Below are 15,972 nucleotides of genomic sequence, written 5' to 3' on the forward strand. Positions count from 1 at the left end.
AGTATGTCCTTGTTTTCCACAATAATTACAAATAGCCTTCTTATCTTTCAATTTATCTTTATGTCCAGCCTTCTTTGATGATTCTCCTTTCTCGGTAGTGTTTATTCCTTTGTCGGTAGAGTTTTTTCTTTTGTAACCGAGTCCGACAAATTTGTTGGGTGATCTAATGTTTAGTTTCTCATCCAACATTCTTGATGCTTCATAACTTTTCTTCAGTGTTTCTTTTGACTTCTTTTCTGCTTCAAGTTCGTCGATCAATCTTGATAATTCAAGTTTCAATGCTTGATTCTCATTTTCTCTTAGATTTACTTCATGATGTGCATAACCCATCTAATCAGATAGATTATGTTGGATTCCAGTCATCCTTGTGATTTCATCATTCTTTTCAGACACTAATGCTTCTAGCTGTTGTTTTTCTTTTTCTAAATCTCTTATGTTATCCTTAGTTGTTCTCAATGCATCAAGATTTTCAGTCATTTGTGTGCTAACATACTCATGTTCCCTTTTCATTTCTTTTAGCTGATCATTTAGTGCTTTGTTCTTTTCTTTCAATTCTACAATCATTTCTTCAGACTCTTCTGATATGTTGTTCTCAGATGATGTCTCAATTTGTTCCACCAACTCTTGTGAGTCTTGTAAATCATCAGACAACCTTCTTCTGACTTTCAGTGATTTTTGCATTTGTCTCTGCATGTCTACAATCACTTGATTAGCATGATCCAATTCTTCTTGGAGATTCACAATTCTACGTGATTGTTTATAGCCTTCCATTGATAGGATCTTTCTCTTTAGGCAGTAAAACCCTTTTCCAAGATAGTAGCTCTGATACCAATTGTTAGGTCCAACTAGGAAAGCTAATGTACCTGAGAGGGGAGGGGTGAATCAGTACTTCAAAACTTTTCTTCTAAAACAATCTTACTGATAAACATAAACTGTGTATAGCTGATCTCATAATATATAATGCTAAAACATAATCATAGAAATAACATTCATACACATTTCACTCCATAACTCAAATATTTTGGTTACGCAAAAACTCTTTGTTAGAGAGAAAAACTATGGTGGGGATGCCACCCACAACTTCACTACTGCAACAATAAAAGTTGCTCGGTTAGAGCTACATGTTAGCTATTTCTGATAGCTTACCCTATTAGGAGTATCAAGATCTTTAGATCTACCTTGCTAAAGGATTTTACAAACACTTTTACAAAATGTTGTACCTGGTTAAAGGCTTTACAATTTATAGACTTTGTTAGAGTCTTTTACCTTGTTAAAGGTTTCTATTACATCTCAAAATAATTCAATCAAAGTCTTTACAAATATCTACAACTTTACATCTTAAAATGTTATAGCAGACTCTATGTGCTCATTATGAAATTACCTTGCTCATAGCATTCCTCGATAATTGATAAATCAACTCAGTGACCTCTTCTATATACTTTGTCCCTTAAACTGTTTTATGAAAAACCTTCTCGGTGACCTCTGAATATCTTTGTCACTTATCTTCTCTCATGATTTTCATTTTCAAATCATCAATTCATCAATCTTCCCTCTCTCACTTAGATACTCAAAATCACTCTGAATATATAGATATCTGAGATGGTGATCTTGTTCATACATCGATCATACAAACATGTTTTATCGAATGAATAAACATACAAATTATTTCATTGGATAAACTTCCTCAAAATCATACAAAATCTTAGAGTACAATTCCCTATGTAATAACGGTTCCTTGTTCTCAAATCTTGTAACACGTTTCCACATATGTGTCCAGGTTCATTGAATCTAGTAACATGTTTCCACTCGGTTCAGATTAACTCGGTATACCTTCTTTTCTGCTCAGTAGGCATAGGAACTTTACTCGATAGGCAACTTGGTATAACTCATCTCGGTCACTAGCCTTTCTTTTGTAACCGACAGCCTTAGTACATATCGACTGAATATTTCAGTAGTAATAATCGACTAGAGTATATAGGATGACTTTGGACATAAAACTAATGACAACTTAGTAAATAGTAATAGTCTTATGCTTATTTATGCTTGTTATATCAAATGAGAGGGGAACACATCCTTATATACTTGATTGTCATCAATTATATTAATTTTCCAACATAGGCTGACATGGGGAAGTAATTTCCCCTCAAATTTGAGATAGGGCCTATGGGCCAAGATGGGTCCCAATTAGGGAGGACCAGGGCGTAGCACCCTGGTCCTACCCCAATTTGGGCTAGGATCAAAGGGATATGAAAGGTGAAGGATGGAAAAAATATGTTTCGTTGCATGGGGGAGACATAAATAGGTCCCGATCATGAATAAATCTATGAGAAGACTAAGGCAAGGGCCCCAAATATGGTCAAAATTGCAGAGGGTACAATTTTAGGACACTAAATTTAGCCCCCACTTTAGCGGAAGTATGATCTTACACAAATACTAATGTTAAAGTAGAAGAAAGGGAGACGAAGATGAGGAATGCTGAGAAAGATCACAAGAATATAAGATATCACTAATCTCGAGGAACCAAGCTCCCAATCTTAGGATCTTAACTCACTCAAACTTATGCAAGGGCACATAAAAAGACACATAACAAAAGATAAGAATAAAAAAAAGACCTCAAGTCAACTAGCCAAAGAGACCTTGATATCAAAATGTCTCAACAACTAATATAATTCTTGAAAAATGCCATCTCATGAACACAAGCGATCACATAAAAGAGAAAATAAAGCATCATCCATGAACTATCAATAGCGAAACTATGAGTTTATGAGAGGAAGAAGAGAGAGCATGAATACACGCTAGATGTGTGTATCCAGGTGATCCATGAGAAGAATGATGAGAGAGGACATTGAATACTTGCCCCTAGATGTTTTTATCTAGGTGATCCATCTTGGGAAGAGAGTAAGAATAATCTAGCTATTTTTAACTAGTTCCACCCATCCTTGTGAGTGTGTGCAAGTGATGTCTAGTTTCAAGTGTATAGAATTCCGTGTAAGAGTCTTTTCTCTATTTTTTAGTGTTATTCTACCTATTTAAGACATGTAATGTAAATGAAAATGCCAAGTGGCGAATTACAAATACATGCTTGGTTTTGAAGCCATCCCGTTTAAGAGTCTTTGATTTGGTTCCAATGATGTGTAACCCCATCTAAGATATATATATCAAATTCTACATTTGGCTTCGAGTGTGAAGCATCTCGCTCTAAGAGTTTTTACTTGGGTTTCAAGAACAAACACCCCATTAAAAACATGCCAAAATGATATGCAAGAGTATAGTACAATATAGTACAAAGGGAGCGATATGGGTACCTGTCCCTTAAGATGTCAATATAGTTCTATGTTGATGTCTTAAGGAAGATAGAAACAAAGATAACTAACCTTCAACACCAAGGAGATATCCTTTAGGCAACAATGTCATAAATCCTAAGATAGAGAGGGAATACTCTTCAATCAAGGATAAGATAGTTGAAAAAGAGATATGTTGCAACAAGTGTAAAGGGGATCCTTGGAGGAGAAGAGTTACTTGATCTAAAGACATATACCTCCAAGAAGAGCTATCTTGAACAAACATAACAACTTCTACCAAAAGAAAGGGAATAGAACGATAAATAAAGACCAATGCTCTGATACCACTATTATGGGATAAAAATCAAATATAAATAGTGATCCATTGATACCAATTTGATAAATTTAACTCCCAAAACACACCTACAAAGTTGCTACTTTGTGTTGCTAAAGAATTGGGAATATATAAAAATCATGGAGATAACTGGAGATAAACATCAAATTTCTATTCGATCATAAAATTAGATTTACAAAATATTTTAAACTTACATTACAAAAAATGAATTAGAAGTGAATAATTTGTAGCAATCTAGAGTTGCATCCAATAACTAATTTCTAGAGTTATCTAGGATTGCATTGACCTCCCTATTCTTTTATTTGTAACCCCTGCTACTACACCGAACTCTCTTATATTACCAACCAATTTTTTTTGTACTACTCATTTCTTCTCTACTTAGATCTCAATGAACTTATTGTTGCATACAAATTGAAAATCTAACTACTATTCAGGATATTCTTTGATTTTGTCTATTATAAAGATTCCCTATTATTTTCAGAATTCAAATTTACCAACCAAAATTAATTTCCACTATTTTTATGCAGTATGGGGAAAGAGGGATCGATATCCCAAAGGTCATTATCTAATAGGTATTTGGTTGACAGAAGAGCTCAAGAGCAATGAATTAAAATATTTCTATAACACATTGAGACAATCAAAATGACGAAAATATGACAAATAGCAGTCATTTTATTTTGAAAGAAGGGGTAAAAATTTATTGAACTCAAAGAAAAAATACAAAGAAATAGAGAAGAGGCCTTAAAAAAGGTCACCAAAGAAACTACCCTATCCTATCCTTATCAAGTAATTCATCCAATTCAACAAAAAGATCTAAAGACAATATTGCATTCCTCCAACCGAGTAGATGACCACTTAACCAAATAGTCCACTAGTCCATTCCATTCCCTAGGAATATAGGAAAATGAGATAATATCAAAAAATTCACTCAGGTTGAGAATCTATTAGAGAATCTTAGCAATCATCAAGTCAACCCCTTATATCCTCTTCTCATTTAACATAATAATCATAACCTTAGAATCAGACTCGCAAATAATCCTTCACCAACCCAAAGAATAAGCTCTCTATAACATATACCAAATAGAAAGGGCTTCCATAAGATTATTGGTGTGTAGCCCTTTATACACAAGAAAGAAAAAAATGGACCTAACTAGAACTATCTCAACCAATCCCTCCTATTCCTGCTAGACTAGGATTCCCTATAGATTAACCACCATTATTAATCTTGATCACACGAGGAGGGGGAAGGCACCAACTACCTTGCCTCATAACTTTCTCCTTTCCCTATCTATGTCTCTTCCTAGCTAGAGCTCTAGGTCCAAGGTTAGGAAAACCCAACCTTCTATAAACATGAGTCCCTAGGATCCACAGGAGCTAAGACCTATAACACTTAGCCCGAAGCATCTCCTGAAGAGAACAAACAGTTCTCTACCACAATTGCTTAGCAACCAAAATTACTCTCTAAAATAATCATCTATTTCGTTCCAACCAAAGATGCCATAAAATGAAAGAGTCCCATCTCCCAACTAGCTAGTAGAAAAGGGGTTGAAATAGATGGCACACCAAAACGAACCTAGAATCCAACAAAGGACCCAACATGAAAACATGACTGATTCCAAAGTCCCCACCAAAGATTCCATACCTCTCTAGCAAAGGAATACTAGAAAAATAGGTGAGAAGAGAACTCCTCGCTATTATGGCATATAACACAAATCGAGGGCCCATGGAAGCCTCTTTTCATTAAATTATCCTAAATGAGGCATCTACTCTGAGTGACCAGCCAAAGAAAAAGTTACATTTGGGCCAAGCTAGCTTATTCACACCCACTTCCACCAAGGAACACCAACCCTCCCAAAAAATTACCTATCCAGCTCCAAATAGACCAATGCCATGGAAAACTGACCAAAAGAACTTGTGCTCCAAGCTAATTGATCCTTCTCCAAAAGAGCGTGCATTCCATCTGCTCAAGAATTCTAGCTAACTCTAGATGCTCCCTCTTAGACTCTCTAAGAGGCTATTGTTGAGGCTTCTTCCACCTACACACAATCCCCTGCCCACCTACTGGACCATCTTATAATAATCCACCCTTCTCTAATCAACCACAATAAGACAATCACTAAGGGAGCACAAATGAGGGTACTAAAAAAGAAGAGGGGGATACCTATCCTAGGAATCCTCCTAGAATAAATCATTTGAACTGCTATAAAATATCCAAAAAAACCGTTCTTAATAAGACGAGCTCTATTTCTTAGAGTGTTCCAAATCATAGACCCTCTCCCTTCTAAATTGTAGCAAGGGAGATCAACCCTGTCAATGCCCACAAGATACTTAAGAGTAATAATGTGAACCCAAATGTTATATTGGCTCATGCATTGATGCCAATATAGTTTAGCTCAACAAGAACCTATCCATTCATAGCAGCCAACCGAAGACCAAGCCCACCCTCACACTGAGGCCTGCTAACAAAATCCCACTTCACAAGGTTCCATTTAGAAGTAAGAATATTACCACTCCAAATAAATTTATGAGAAAGAGCATCAAATTCTTTCAAAAACTTTGAAGGAGCCACATGAAAAAACATCTATAAATAGGCAAGGCTTGGATGATAGACTTCAAAAGAGTCACCCAAGAAGCTTTCGATAACCACCTATGTGTCCAGTGTTGAACCCTTTGCGTTAACTTATCAAGCAACTCTTTCCAACAACCCCAAAGCTAGCAGCCAATCCAAAGAGGAATTCCAAGATAAACCATAGGAAAAGAACCAATTTGAAATCTCAAAATTTCAGCAATCCTTGTTTGAATATGAGTAGGAGTGTTGAAGAAGTAAATCAAAGATTTATGCTCATTAATTTTTTGTCTTGAAGATGCCAAATAAATGTCTAAGGTTTACCTAAAATTCTTAGCTTCCTCAATGTGGGCAAGCCCCATTAAAACTATATCATCTACAAACTGTGAATGAGAAATAGAAGGCAAACCATTTCCCCAACTCTAGCCTTGAATCACCCTTTGAGAAACTTGGGCCTTAAGAAATCTGCCTAATCCTTCAGCCATGATAATAACAAAATAAAGAGTTAAATGATCCCCTTGATGAAGCCCCCTAGATGGCCGAAATAACTAAAAAGGTTCGCGATTAAGGATAATAGAGGAGGATGAAGTAATACAACTCATAACCCAACATGTACCGAATCTTGATCAAACCCAAAAGCTAATAGAAGTTGTTATAGGAATTGCCACTTAGCCTTATCATATGCTTTATCCATATCAATTTTAACAAACATGACCTTCTCCTTAGACACAACCACGGAATGAATAGTCTCAGTAGTAATCACCACCTAGTCAAGAATTTGTCTACCAGCCACAAACCTTCCTTTCTCCTTAGAGATCAAAAAGTTTAACCAAGGGTTTAACTTGTCAACAATTAGCTTGGTAATAATTTTATACACCACATTGCAAAGAGAAATGGGTCTAAAATAATCAAGAATATTAGAACCTTCAATTTTAGGAATAAGAACTAGGAAAGTGGCATTCAAAGCTTGAAGCATTTGCTTATTTTGGTGAGACTCCTATACTAGATCTAATAAATCAACCTTAATAATCTCCCAAAACTCTAGGAAAAACTCAATAGGAAACCCATTAGGGCAAGGAGCCTTCCCTTTATTCATCCCAAAGATAATCTTCTCAAGTTCCATCAGAGTGATAGGTCGAAGTAAAGAAGCATTCATCTCCTTGGACACAAGAGAGGGGATACAACTCAATATCAAATTGACCTCATTATCCAGTGGAGGAGAATCCTCATTAAACAAAGTAGAAAAGGAAAAAGTAGCCTCATCAGACATTTATTTCAATAAAGATAAAGAAGTCCCATCTGACATCACCAACAATGAAAGAAATCTCCCTTGTCTCCTAGCTTTAACTGAATTATGAAAGAAAGAAATATTCCTATCACCTTCCTGAAGCCGTTCCATTTACACTTTCCACTCCCAAAAAAATTTCCTCCGTAAGATCCCATCCTTCTAGCTCCTTCAAAGTATGGGCCTCATCTCTTCCTAAATCCTCTATAAATCCCTGGTCATAAATCTACTAGTTAATTTGATCTAATTCTCCATGAAGGGCCCACTTCTAATAAAAAATATTACCAAAGCTTTGATGATTACACTACTTAAGTCTATACTTGATAAATTATAATTTTTTGATGAAGGAATACATTGGTGTCCCATAAGCTAGACTCTCATGACACCACCACTCCTACATCAAATCATGAAGATAAGAATCTCTAAGCCACATATTCTAGAACTTGGAAGAAGGATTTTTAGGGACTATAACAAAGAGTAGTGAGTTTAGTCAACCAATGATCCAAACCTCTCCAGTCAAGAATCTCAGAGGTGGTGGTCCACCTCTCTCCAACCTAGAAGCAAGACACAAGAAACCTATCCAGCCTCTCAAAAATAACATTCGCCCCTTAGCATCGATTATTCCAAGTATAAATCCATTAGTCAGTTTCACATCAATCATATTAAGAAACTCCACATTATCACCCACAAGACCTGGCGAAGGATCTAATTTGACAATTCCTCTCCTTTTTTCGTCCAAACGAAGCATAGAAATTGAAGTCCCCAACAAGAATCCAAGGGAGAAATGGAACAAGAGAAAAAAACATATCTGATGTGTGACCAAAGTAATGATTTACCTAAGAGATCGGGCAGGGAATACATATTAGTGAATAGAACAAGCTCACCAGAATTCAAACATGAAGCAACCACCGACATAGAAGAGAAACAAGTAATCCACCATATTGGATAATCTTCTTTGAATCCCCAAAACAAGCCACTCCTCCTGAGCAGCTAGATGCCCCAATACATTGACATTGACCCCATCTCCAATTACTAGAAGCAGACTGCAACATACCATCCATAGATAACTTATTTTCTTGATTACAAATGAAATCTAGTGAATGAGTACCAATCAAATCTTGAATATCCTTTTGTTGATGGATTCTATTCAACCCCTTCACATTCCATGAGAGAACAATCATGATTGAGTCAAAGAGAAATGAGAGTCAATGGTGCACATTGACCTTGATTCCACCAACGTCTCCCCAACCATTTTAACCTTCTCCTTATCCTTCTTCCTCCACACCTTAGAAGGTTTCTCAAAAAGAACTTTTTTGAAAGATCTTTGCTACAACCCTAAATTCAAGGAAGATTAAATACCACAAGCACCTAATACCTCCTTAGCCAAATCTGCCAAAACCATGTCATCCCCAACATTCTTGGAACTAGTTGATGCAAAATCCATCAAGCTAGTACCTGATAGCTGATGGGTAGGAAAAATAGTCAAAGATAGGTTCCCAACATCCTCTTCTCCAGCATGCCCATCCTCATCCATTACCATAGGTTTAAATCCAGACTGCAAATCGATTGTAATCCCCTCCTCATGGGTCATAGCCTTGAGAGCATCAAATCGATTAAAGAAATCTTCCTCCTATCTATCCTTGAAGGACTGCTTCTGACCTCTCCCTTTATTACGAGGTTTAATAGGAATAAAGCCCTCCTTATCTCCAATCCCCTCATCCACTGATGCCTTCCCTTTATCCATGTGAGGAGCTAAGGAAGAAGAAGGATTACTTGAAGTGGAAGACTAACTAATCCTAGGGAATTTTCATTGAAGATGCCCATACTCATGGCAAATACGACAACAAAATGGAAGATTTTCATAGTCTAATTGTTGTATCTAGGAAGAATAACCTAAACAAAAATCCATCAAATCTGGCAAAGGATTATTTAAATCAAGCTCCACACAGATATGAGCAAAGGAAATTACTTTTCTATCCAGAGTTTGTTGCACCGTACCAACATGCTTCCCAAGAAAAGAAGCAATCATGATTAAGATATTAATTCACCAAAATTCCAACAACACCCACAACAACCACACCCAAATATTTAACCCTCGAAGAAGATCCTTAGCATAATTAAAACCTACATGCCAAGGTTTGATAAATAATCCAATTTTATTAAAAAACTAAGCCCCCCCTTTGAAAATTTGATTCCAATCTGCTATAAATGTGAAAACCACCATAAAATAACTATTTTTCACTAACATAATCTCCATCTCCCCTTAAATTTTCCAATTCTTACGTATCCATGACTCTAATGATGGTAAATAAATATAGAGCCCCATAAACTATAGATAAGGGCATGATTGCTGAAGTGTGACACATCCTCTGTTGGCAATTCATACTCATCCGGTAAGGTGAATTACATTTAGGGTTGTCATTGATGGAAACTCATCTTTAGGTGTTGGTATTTCTCATCCGGATTCATTATCTTATCAGTTTGTATTGATTGGGCCAACCGGTATACACACACTTTACTTTATTCTTGTTAACTGGTTAGCCTTGGTACCAATAACATGTATTTGTGACCTAGTTAAGGTATTTTGGGACCCCAGTAAAATCACTTGTAAAATTTATGATAGCACGTGGAGGCCAACATTAGATATGATCATCGAGATAATGCATAACATACTTCGTGATCCACAAGACGACAAGTTTATTTTTCACTATGAGGCCGACATGATAAACAAGTTACAAGGGTATTTAAGGGAGATCATTTAACGATGGATTTCATGCAAGTAGATATGTGAGTGGTGATGCGATTTGTGATGCGAATCATTCAGAGATTGATGGTATGTGATTTTGTCAGCGGATGGAATGTTTTGTGCACAATTTCATGTGCGCAATCCCTACTAGTAGTGTAGAACTGAGAATAACAAGGTATCAATAAACCAGTTTAGAGGAGGTCGATAGAGTTTTAATTGGAACTTATCTAGCATGGCCAGATGCATCCTATAAGTTCATTTATGTTTTGTAATCAAATTGTGTAAGGTTGTGTAAGTCACTGAGACTTCTATTTGAGCAGTGAGCCTAATTGCATGTGCAATCCCCTCTATGTAATATTTGTATACCTTGATCAAGTATATAGATATTATGGGTATCAGCCCCATCATGGTTTTTCCCTTTATAGGGTTTTCCATGTATAAATATTGGTGTTATGGTATTGCGGCTTTATGTGTTGTTTGGTTTATGCACTTTAATTTTATTCTCTATTAATTGGTTCATAAGCAATAAGTTCAAAAATTTGTTTACTGGTAGAACACTAATTCACCCCCCCTATCAGTATTTTGGGGTTCCAACATCCTCAACCATTGATTCAGGCTAGATAACCAAAACTAGACAATCTTAACTCCTCTCTAAACACCCATTAACTTTCTTGAGCTTTGACATGCTACCCTCATAAAAGAGAACCTCCCTACCACTTGAAGAAGTCAAAGGCTTTGCATGTAAGGGAGAAACCCCACCTTGGCATCTTGTGACACTAGTTCTGCTAAGAAATAGGGCTCTTTGCCCCTCCATAAAGTATGCTCCGATAAAAGAGATGAGTAGAACCTCCCCCCTTCTACAATATCACCACCAAAACCAACCCTCAAACAAAGAAATCTCCCACCCTTCACCTAACAACTAGGAATCAAAAGAAAGCAAGAACTTGAAAAAGAACACAACCCCCTATGCATGCATTGATACCCACGCCACTCAACAAAAGACCACCTTATCCCCCCACAATAACCCCAATCACACCCCAAATATTAAATATTAAAGATAAAAGTCACCCTCTAGTGAATACTACCCCTAGTGGTGTCTTCGACAAGTAACACAATGAAAATCTACTTGTAAGAACAATATATAATAAGCTCATTTTTTTCATCTTTTAGGTCTTCATCAATTCTTTGTCATGTTTCACTTTATTATATCATGCTTCCATCCATTATGTTTGGCTCCTTGTTATATGAGCTAGGTGACTACACCTTAATATGGGAATAGATCTTGGTTATGTATTTTACATCACTTGGAGTTTAGGATGCCTTACACAATAATTTTTTTTCATGCACTTCCTATTAATAAATGAAATAATAAGAATCAATGTGCAATTAAAACTTTCAAAGAACACTCAAGTGAAACATGCCCTTATAATGAAAAAGATTGAAAAAATCAAATCAACTAACATATAGTTGTCACATGATTTTTGATTGGGAAAATTTTCTTTCATCCATCACTTGTCTTAAGCAAGATGAATCCTCCTGTAAACAATAAATTATCCAAATCTATTTATTTTGATCTTTCCACACCTCAGAAAGATGTAACAATGTTGCACACGTTAGTTTATGATTGCTTTTTATTTATTTAGCTTATTTTCTTTTTTTTCTCTCTATTTTCAACTCATATTTCGACCCATATTATGCCCACTTAACGTAACCATGGCACTCTATATCATGATATTCTTAGACTAATATATATTGAAGAGAGATTTACTATTTATGTGTAGTGTTTTATAGTATTTCTCTCACTAGACATACAAAGGTTATGTATCCTATGTTGTATAAAGAACTCCTTATTTATGTTGGTTATCTTATCATAGAAATATTAGTATTAGATACTTTGTAAGTTTTGTGACATCCTTTCGTTTGTTATTTATTTACAAGTCAATCTAAGTATTGGATACATTGTCATAAAAGTATCTAAATTAACACATCCATCGTCATCATTCCTTCTTAATCATGTTTTTTAATCTAGTTTTTTAAATTTTAATTATCTTTATCTCCAACAATTTTTTACTTTTATTTGAACCTTTTTTTCACGTCTCTTCTTTAAGGAGCCCTCTTGAATAATTTTCACAAAGATAACCTATTTAGAGGGCATAGTCAATTAGCTCACTTTTTAAATTATCATTACTTCTTTTACTAATTGAGGTGTATCATTATTTTTTCATCTCTTATAATTTATCTTCTTAGGTATTTCTTTAATTTAAAATATAATGTTATCATGAATATAGTTTCAAATAGGGACAAAATATAAAGATTAAAATTATTCTTATAATTATCAACAATGATGGTTATATACATTATTTATCTCTATAATATCGTTCCATTCTCACCTGTGCAACCGATTTGCACGGAGTTTGCATAGTAATCCGATTCTAGAAGCTTAAGCCAGGTAAACACAAATCTTTTGAGGAATAAATACTTATAATTCTTAAGTCAATCAAAGGTTAACAAATCATACACCCTATATGAAGGGTATTAAGAAAACCACAAATAAAATCCTAAAATTAGGAGAGGAAATCCAAGGTTATTTCATGCAATATTAATATTCACTGAATGCTTATCTTGAATATTAGGGTTTCAACGGTTTTTTGCAAGCCTTAGAAGTTTGTTACCACCTTTTACGATCTCTCACCTTGTATAAAGTCATATGGCCACAGGGATATATCAAAGAAAAACAAAAACATATCTGCTGTGGATTAGAAGGTGAAGAAGAAGAGAAGAAGTGAAATATTGTGCCATGGCTGCTACATCAACATCTATGTTCATTGTTCTGTACTTTGTGGTAGGAGGATTTGTTGTATGCAACCTTCTTTCCAATCGATGCAATGCCGATGCAGAAGTAGATGCACTAATAGATTTCAAGAATCAGTTACAAGACCCACAAAATGCTATGGAAAACTGGGACCCGAATCTGGTAAATGCCTGTACATTTTATAATATCATATGTGATGGCGACAATCATGTAACGACTGTGTAAGTCTATTTATCTTTTTTATCTGATGATGTCGACATTTATATATTCAATTTATTTTCACATAAAAAATTACCACAGCAGACATAGCATTGACTTATTTTAAGTATTTTACAGTAATTTGCCATTAAATGACCTTTCTGGTCCCCTCTCACCACGGATCGCTGATCTTCCCAACTTACAATACCTGTAAGTTTATTATCATACACATTTTAAGTATTAAATAACTTTTAGTTAAGCTGAATTTTCTTCAAACCTTTATGTATGTGTATTATTATTTCAGGTATTTATATGGCAATTCATTGACTGGAAGCTTGCCACCAAGTTTGGGGAACTTAAATAATCTCATTGCCCTTAGACTTTTTAACAACAAGTTAAGTGGAGAAATTCCCAGCTCACTTGGCCAACTCTCCAAACTTAATTTCCTGTAAGTCACCATTCTCCTGGGATTTCATTGTCTTAGCACAATACTCTACCATTGTTTTCAGATTTTAATGTATAATATGCAGTTTATCTTCTTTCTATGTTCTGATTGTATTGTATATTGCAAGATTGTACATGATCATAGAGAAAATGTAAATGCGAGTATTCTTCAATATTTTTTTCAAGTACATTTGGTGAAAAAAAGGCCGTCATTAACTAATTTGAGTTTTTCAGAGATCTCTCAAACAATCAACTCAGTGGCCCTGTTCCAAGAGATGGAGTGTTATCAAAATTTGGATTTGATAGGTATTTTGTTTATATATTTTTAATTTTATTTGATTTGTTCTCCTAAAATATTTTATAAGAGCTGTAGATTGATATCCATATGACTTGGATTTGATTTGATGTTTCGTTGTTGCATGTTATGTTATGGGCTGAAGTTTTAAGGGCAATCCAGACCTTTGCGGTGATGTTGTCAACAAGGGATGCTAAAAAAAATGGAATGATTTGTACATCATTTTATCTAAAATAATTGTTGATAAAACAATAAGGTCCACCTTTTAGTTTCTACTTTTCATGCGAGGCAATCACAAAATCCTATATGTAATGTAATAAAGATTATATTAATAAATATCAATAAGGCATGCATTTATATATATTGGTATAATATTTTTTCTGATAAAATTAATAATTATAAATTATTTATTATTTTGGTATTGTTATGCAATTTATTTCTTACAATCTTATTGCTAGCATTTTATCAATTTTGATACATTATCTGGGTTTGATTGACAATAAATGGATGATAAATTAAATTGCACAACCAAATAAATATATATGAAATTGGAGTGCAATGAAAACTTTATTGAATACGTAAATCATTTAAAAGGAGTTAACTCTAATTTTTTTCTTAAAGAAATTAAAATTATGGTTAAAAGAAAATGCTTCCCTTTAGAACAAAAAAAACCCACCTAATATGTTTCTTTGAGAAATGGAGAGCACTTATTCAAAGTAAGTGTTCTAATACAAGAGCAACTAGTTGCAGGGTAGACATGAATATAGGTTTTATATTTGATGACGAGGGTTCAGAGCCTTTTGTCCCAATCAATCTAGATTACTACTGCACTCGAAACTTGAAATTTGTCGTAAACGCAATCATCCAAATTGTGTCACCTTGTTTTATCTACTTTTTTGCTTCAAAAATGCTTCAAAAGATGTCAATTCATAAAACACAGAGTTGTTGGAAGTGTTCCCAATTCTATGAAATGATAGCGAATTGACTATATGTGATAACAAATTGAATGTATGTGATATTATTCTTTAAAAAATGCAATTATTTACATCAAAATGCAATCATGACAGTGCCAAAATATTGAGAACTGCAACTGCCTTTCAAGAATCCATTTGTTTCTCGTTGATGAAAATATTTTCTTAGTTTTAAATTAAAGTTCAAGAAGCTGATTTTTTGTGATAAACTGCAAGTTGGATATTTGAGTAATTAGGGGGAAGTTGTTCGCTCATACAAAACCCTTGCACCATGCAAGCATGGATGGCCCTCCTCACTGGTCTGTCCTCTTGGAGTGTGGAGCATTAATGCCCCTCTCTTTGTTGTCAAATTGTGTATGGGTAGTAAACCGCCAGATGACAATGGTGGTTGTCATTCTGCGAGCATGGATAATGGAAGTGAGAGATATTTTAAACAAGTGCTCGAGGAGGCGGTGTGCCTGCCGGAAGGGGCCAAATTCATAGCCAAACAACTACCGGGATAAGGGGAGGTCAATGGCAATGGAGGAAGAGGTAAGTCTATTCCTGCTCTTGGGTTTGTTGTCTTTCCTAAAGGACAGATGGTTGCGATTATTGATAGTGAAATTTCTAGATTAAGAAATGTTGCTATTTTTCTGGTGGTCGTAGATATCAATAAGATCCCTTCTAGGAATTATATGAACTCCTAGCTTCACAATACTTGGGGTAAAAAACTGGGGTTTGCCTTTACCTTCTACTGTATGATCCAAAAAGGGTTGTTCCTTATTTTTTCAAGAGCCCTAGTAGTTAGATGGATGTCGTCAAAAAGCAATACTGGACAATTTGGTCCAGATGTTTTAGGGCCATCAATTGGGACCTGGATGCTAACGCTGATAGGTGGATTACCATTCACAATGTCCTACCATTCCTAAGGCCTTGGAACCCATTGGAAATGTGATTAGAATAGATGAGACTGCATCTTTGCTTTCACATATGAATGCCATACTTCTCATCTCTATCCATCCCGAGAAGGATGTCCTGAA

The 15,972-nt window shown here is 35.1% G+C and overlaps 1 protein-coding gene across 1 annotated transcript; it reads left to right on the forward strand.

Annotated features, from left to right (window-relative positions):
* Positions 1-12,959: 12,959 nt before the first annotated feature.
* LOC131027819 (leucine-rich repeat protein 2) lies at positions 12,960-14,342 on the forward strand. The gene is made up of 5 exons (XM_057957918.2): positions 12,960-13,266; positions 13,382-13,453; positions 13,548-13,691; positions 13,922-13,993; positions 14,128-14,342. The coding sequence occupies exons 1-5, from the start codon at positions 13,031-13,033 to the stop codon at positions 14,177-14,179; spliced, it is 576 nt and encodes a 191-aa protein (XP_057813901.1). The 5' UTR covers positions 12,960-13,030; the 3' UTR covers positions 14,180-14,342.
* The last annotated feature ends 1,630 nt before the right edge of the window (positions 14,343-15,972 follow it).

The sequence above is a fragment of the Cryptomeria japonica genome, chromosome 3 (genome assembly GCF_030272615.1).
Source record: "Cryptomeria japonica chromosome 3, Sugi_1.0, whole genome shotgun sequence".
In the NCBI taxonomy this organism is placed as follows: domain Eukaryota; kingdom Viridiplantae; phylum Streptophyta; class Pinopsida; order Cupressales; family Cupressaceae; genus Cryptomeria; species Cryptomeria japonica.

Bases quoted from the DNA above. Each gene is read 5' to 3' on its own strand.
- LOC131027819 (XM_057957918.2), top strand. From the start codon at position 13,031: ATGGCTGCTACATCAACATCTATGTTCATTGTTCTGTACTTTGTGGTA. The intron at 13,454-13,547 runs GTAAGTTTATTA...TTATTATTTCAG, and splicing joins CTTCCCAACTTACAATACCT to GTATTTATATGGCAATTCAT. The intron at 13,994-14,127 runs GTATTTTGTTTA...TATGGGCTGAAG, and splicing joins TCAAAATTTGGATTTGATAG to TTTTAAGGGCAATCCAGACC.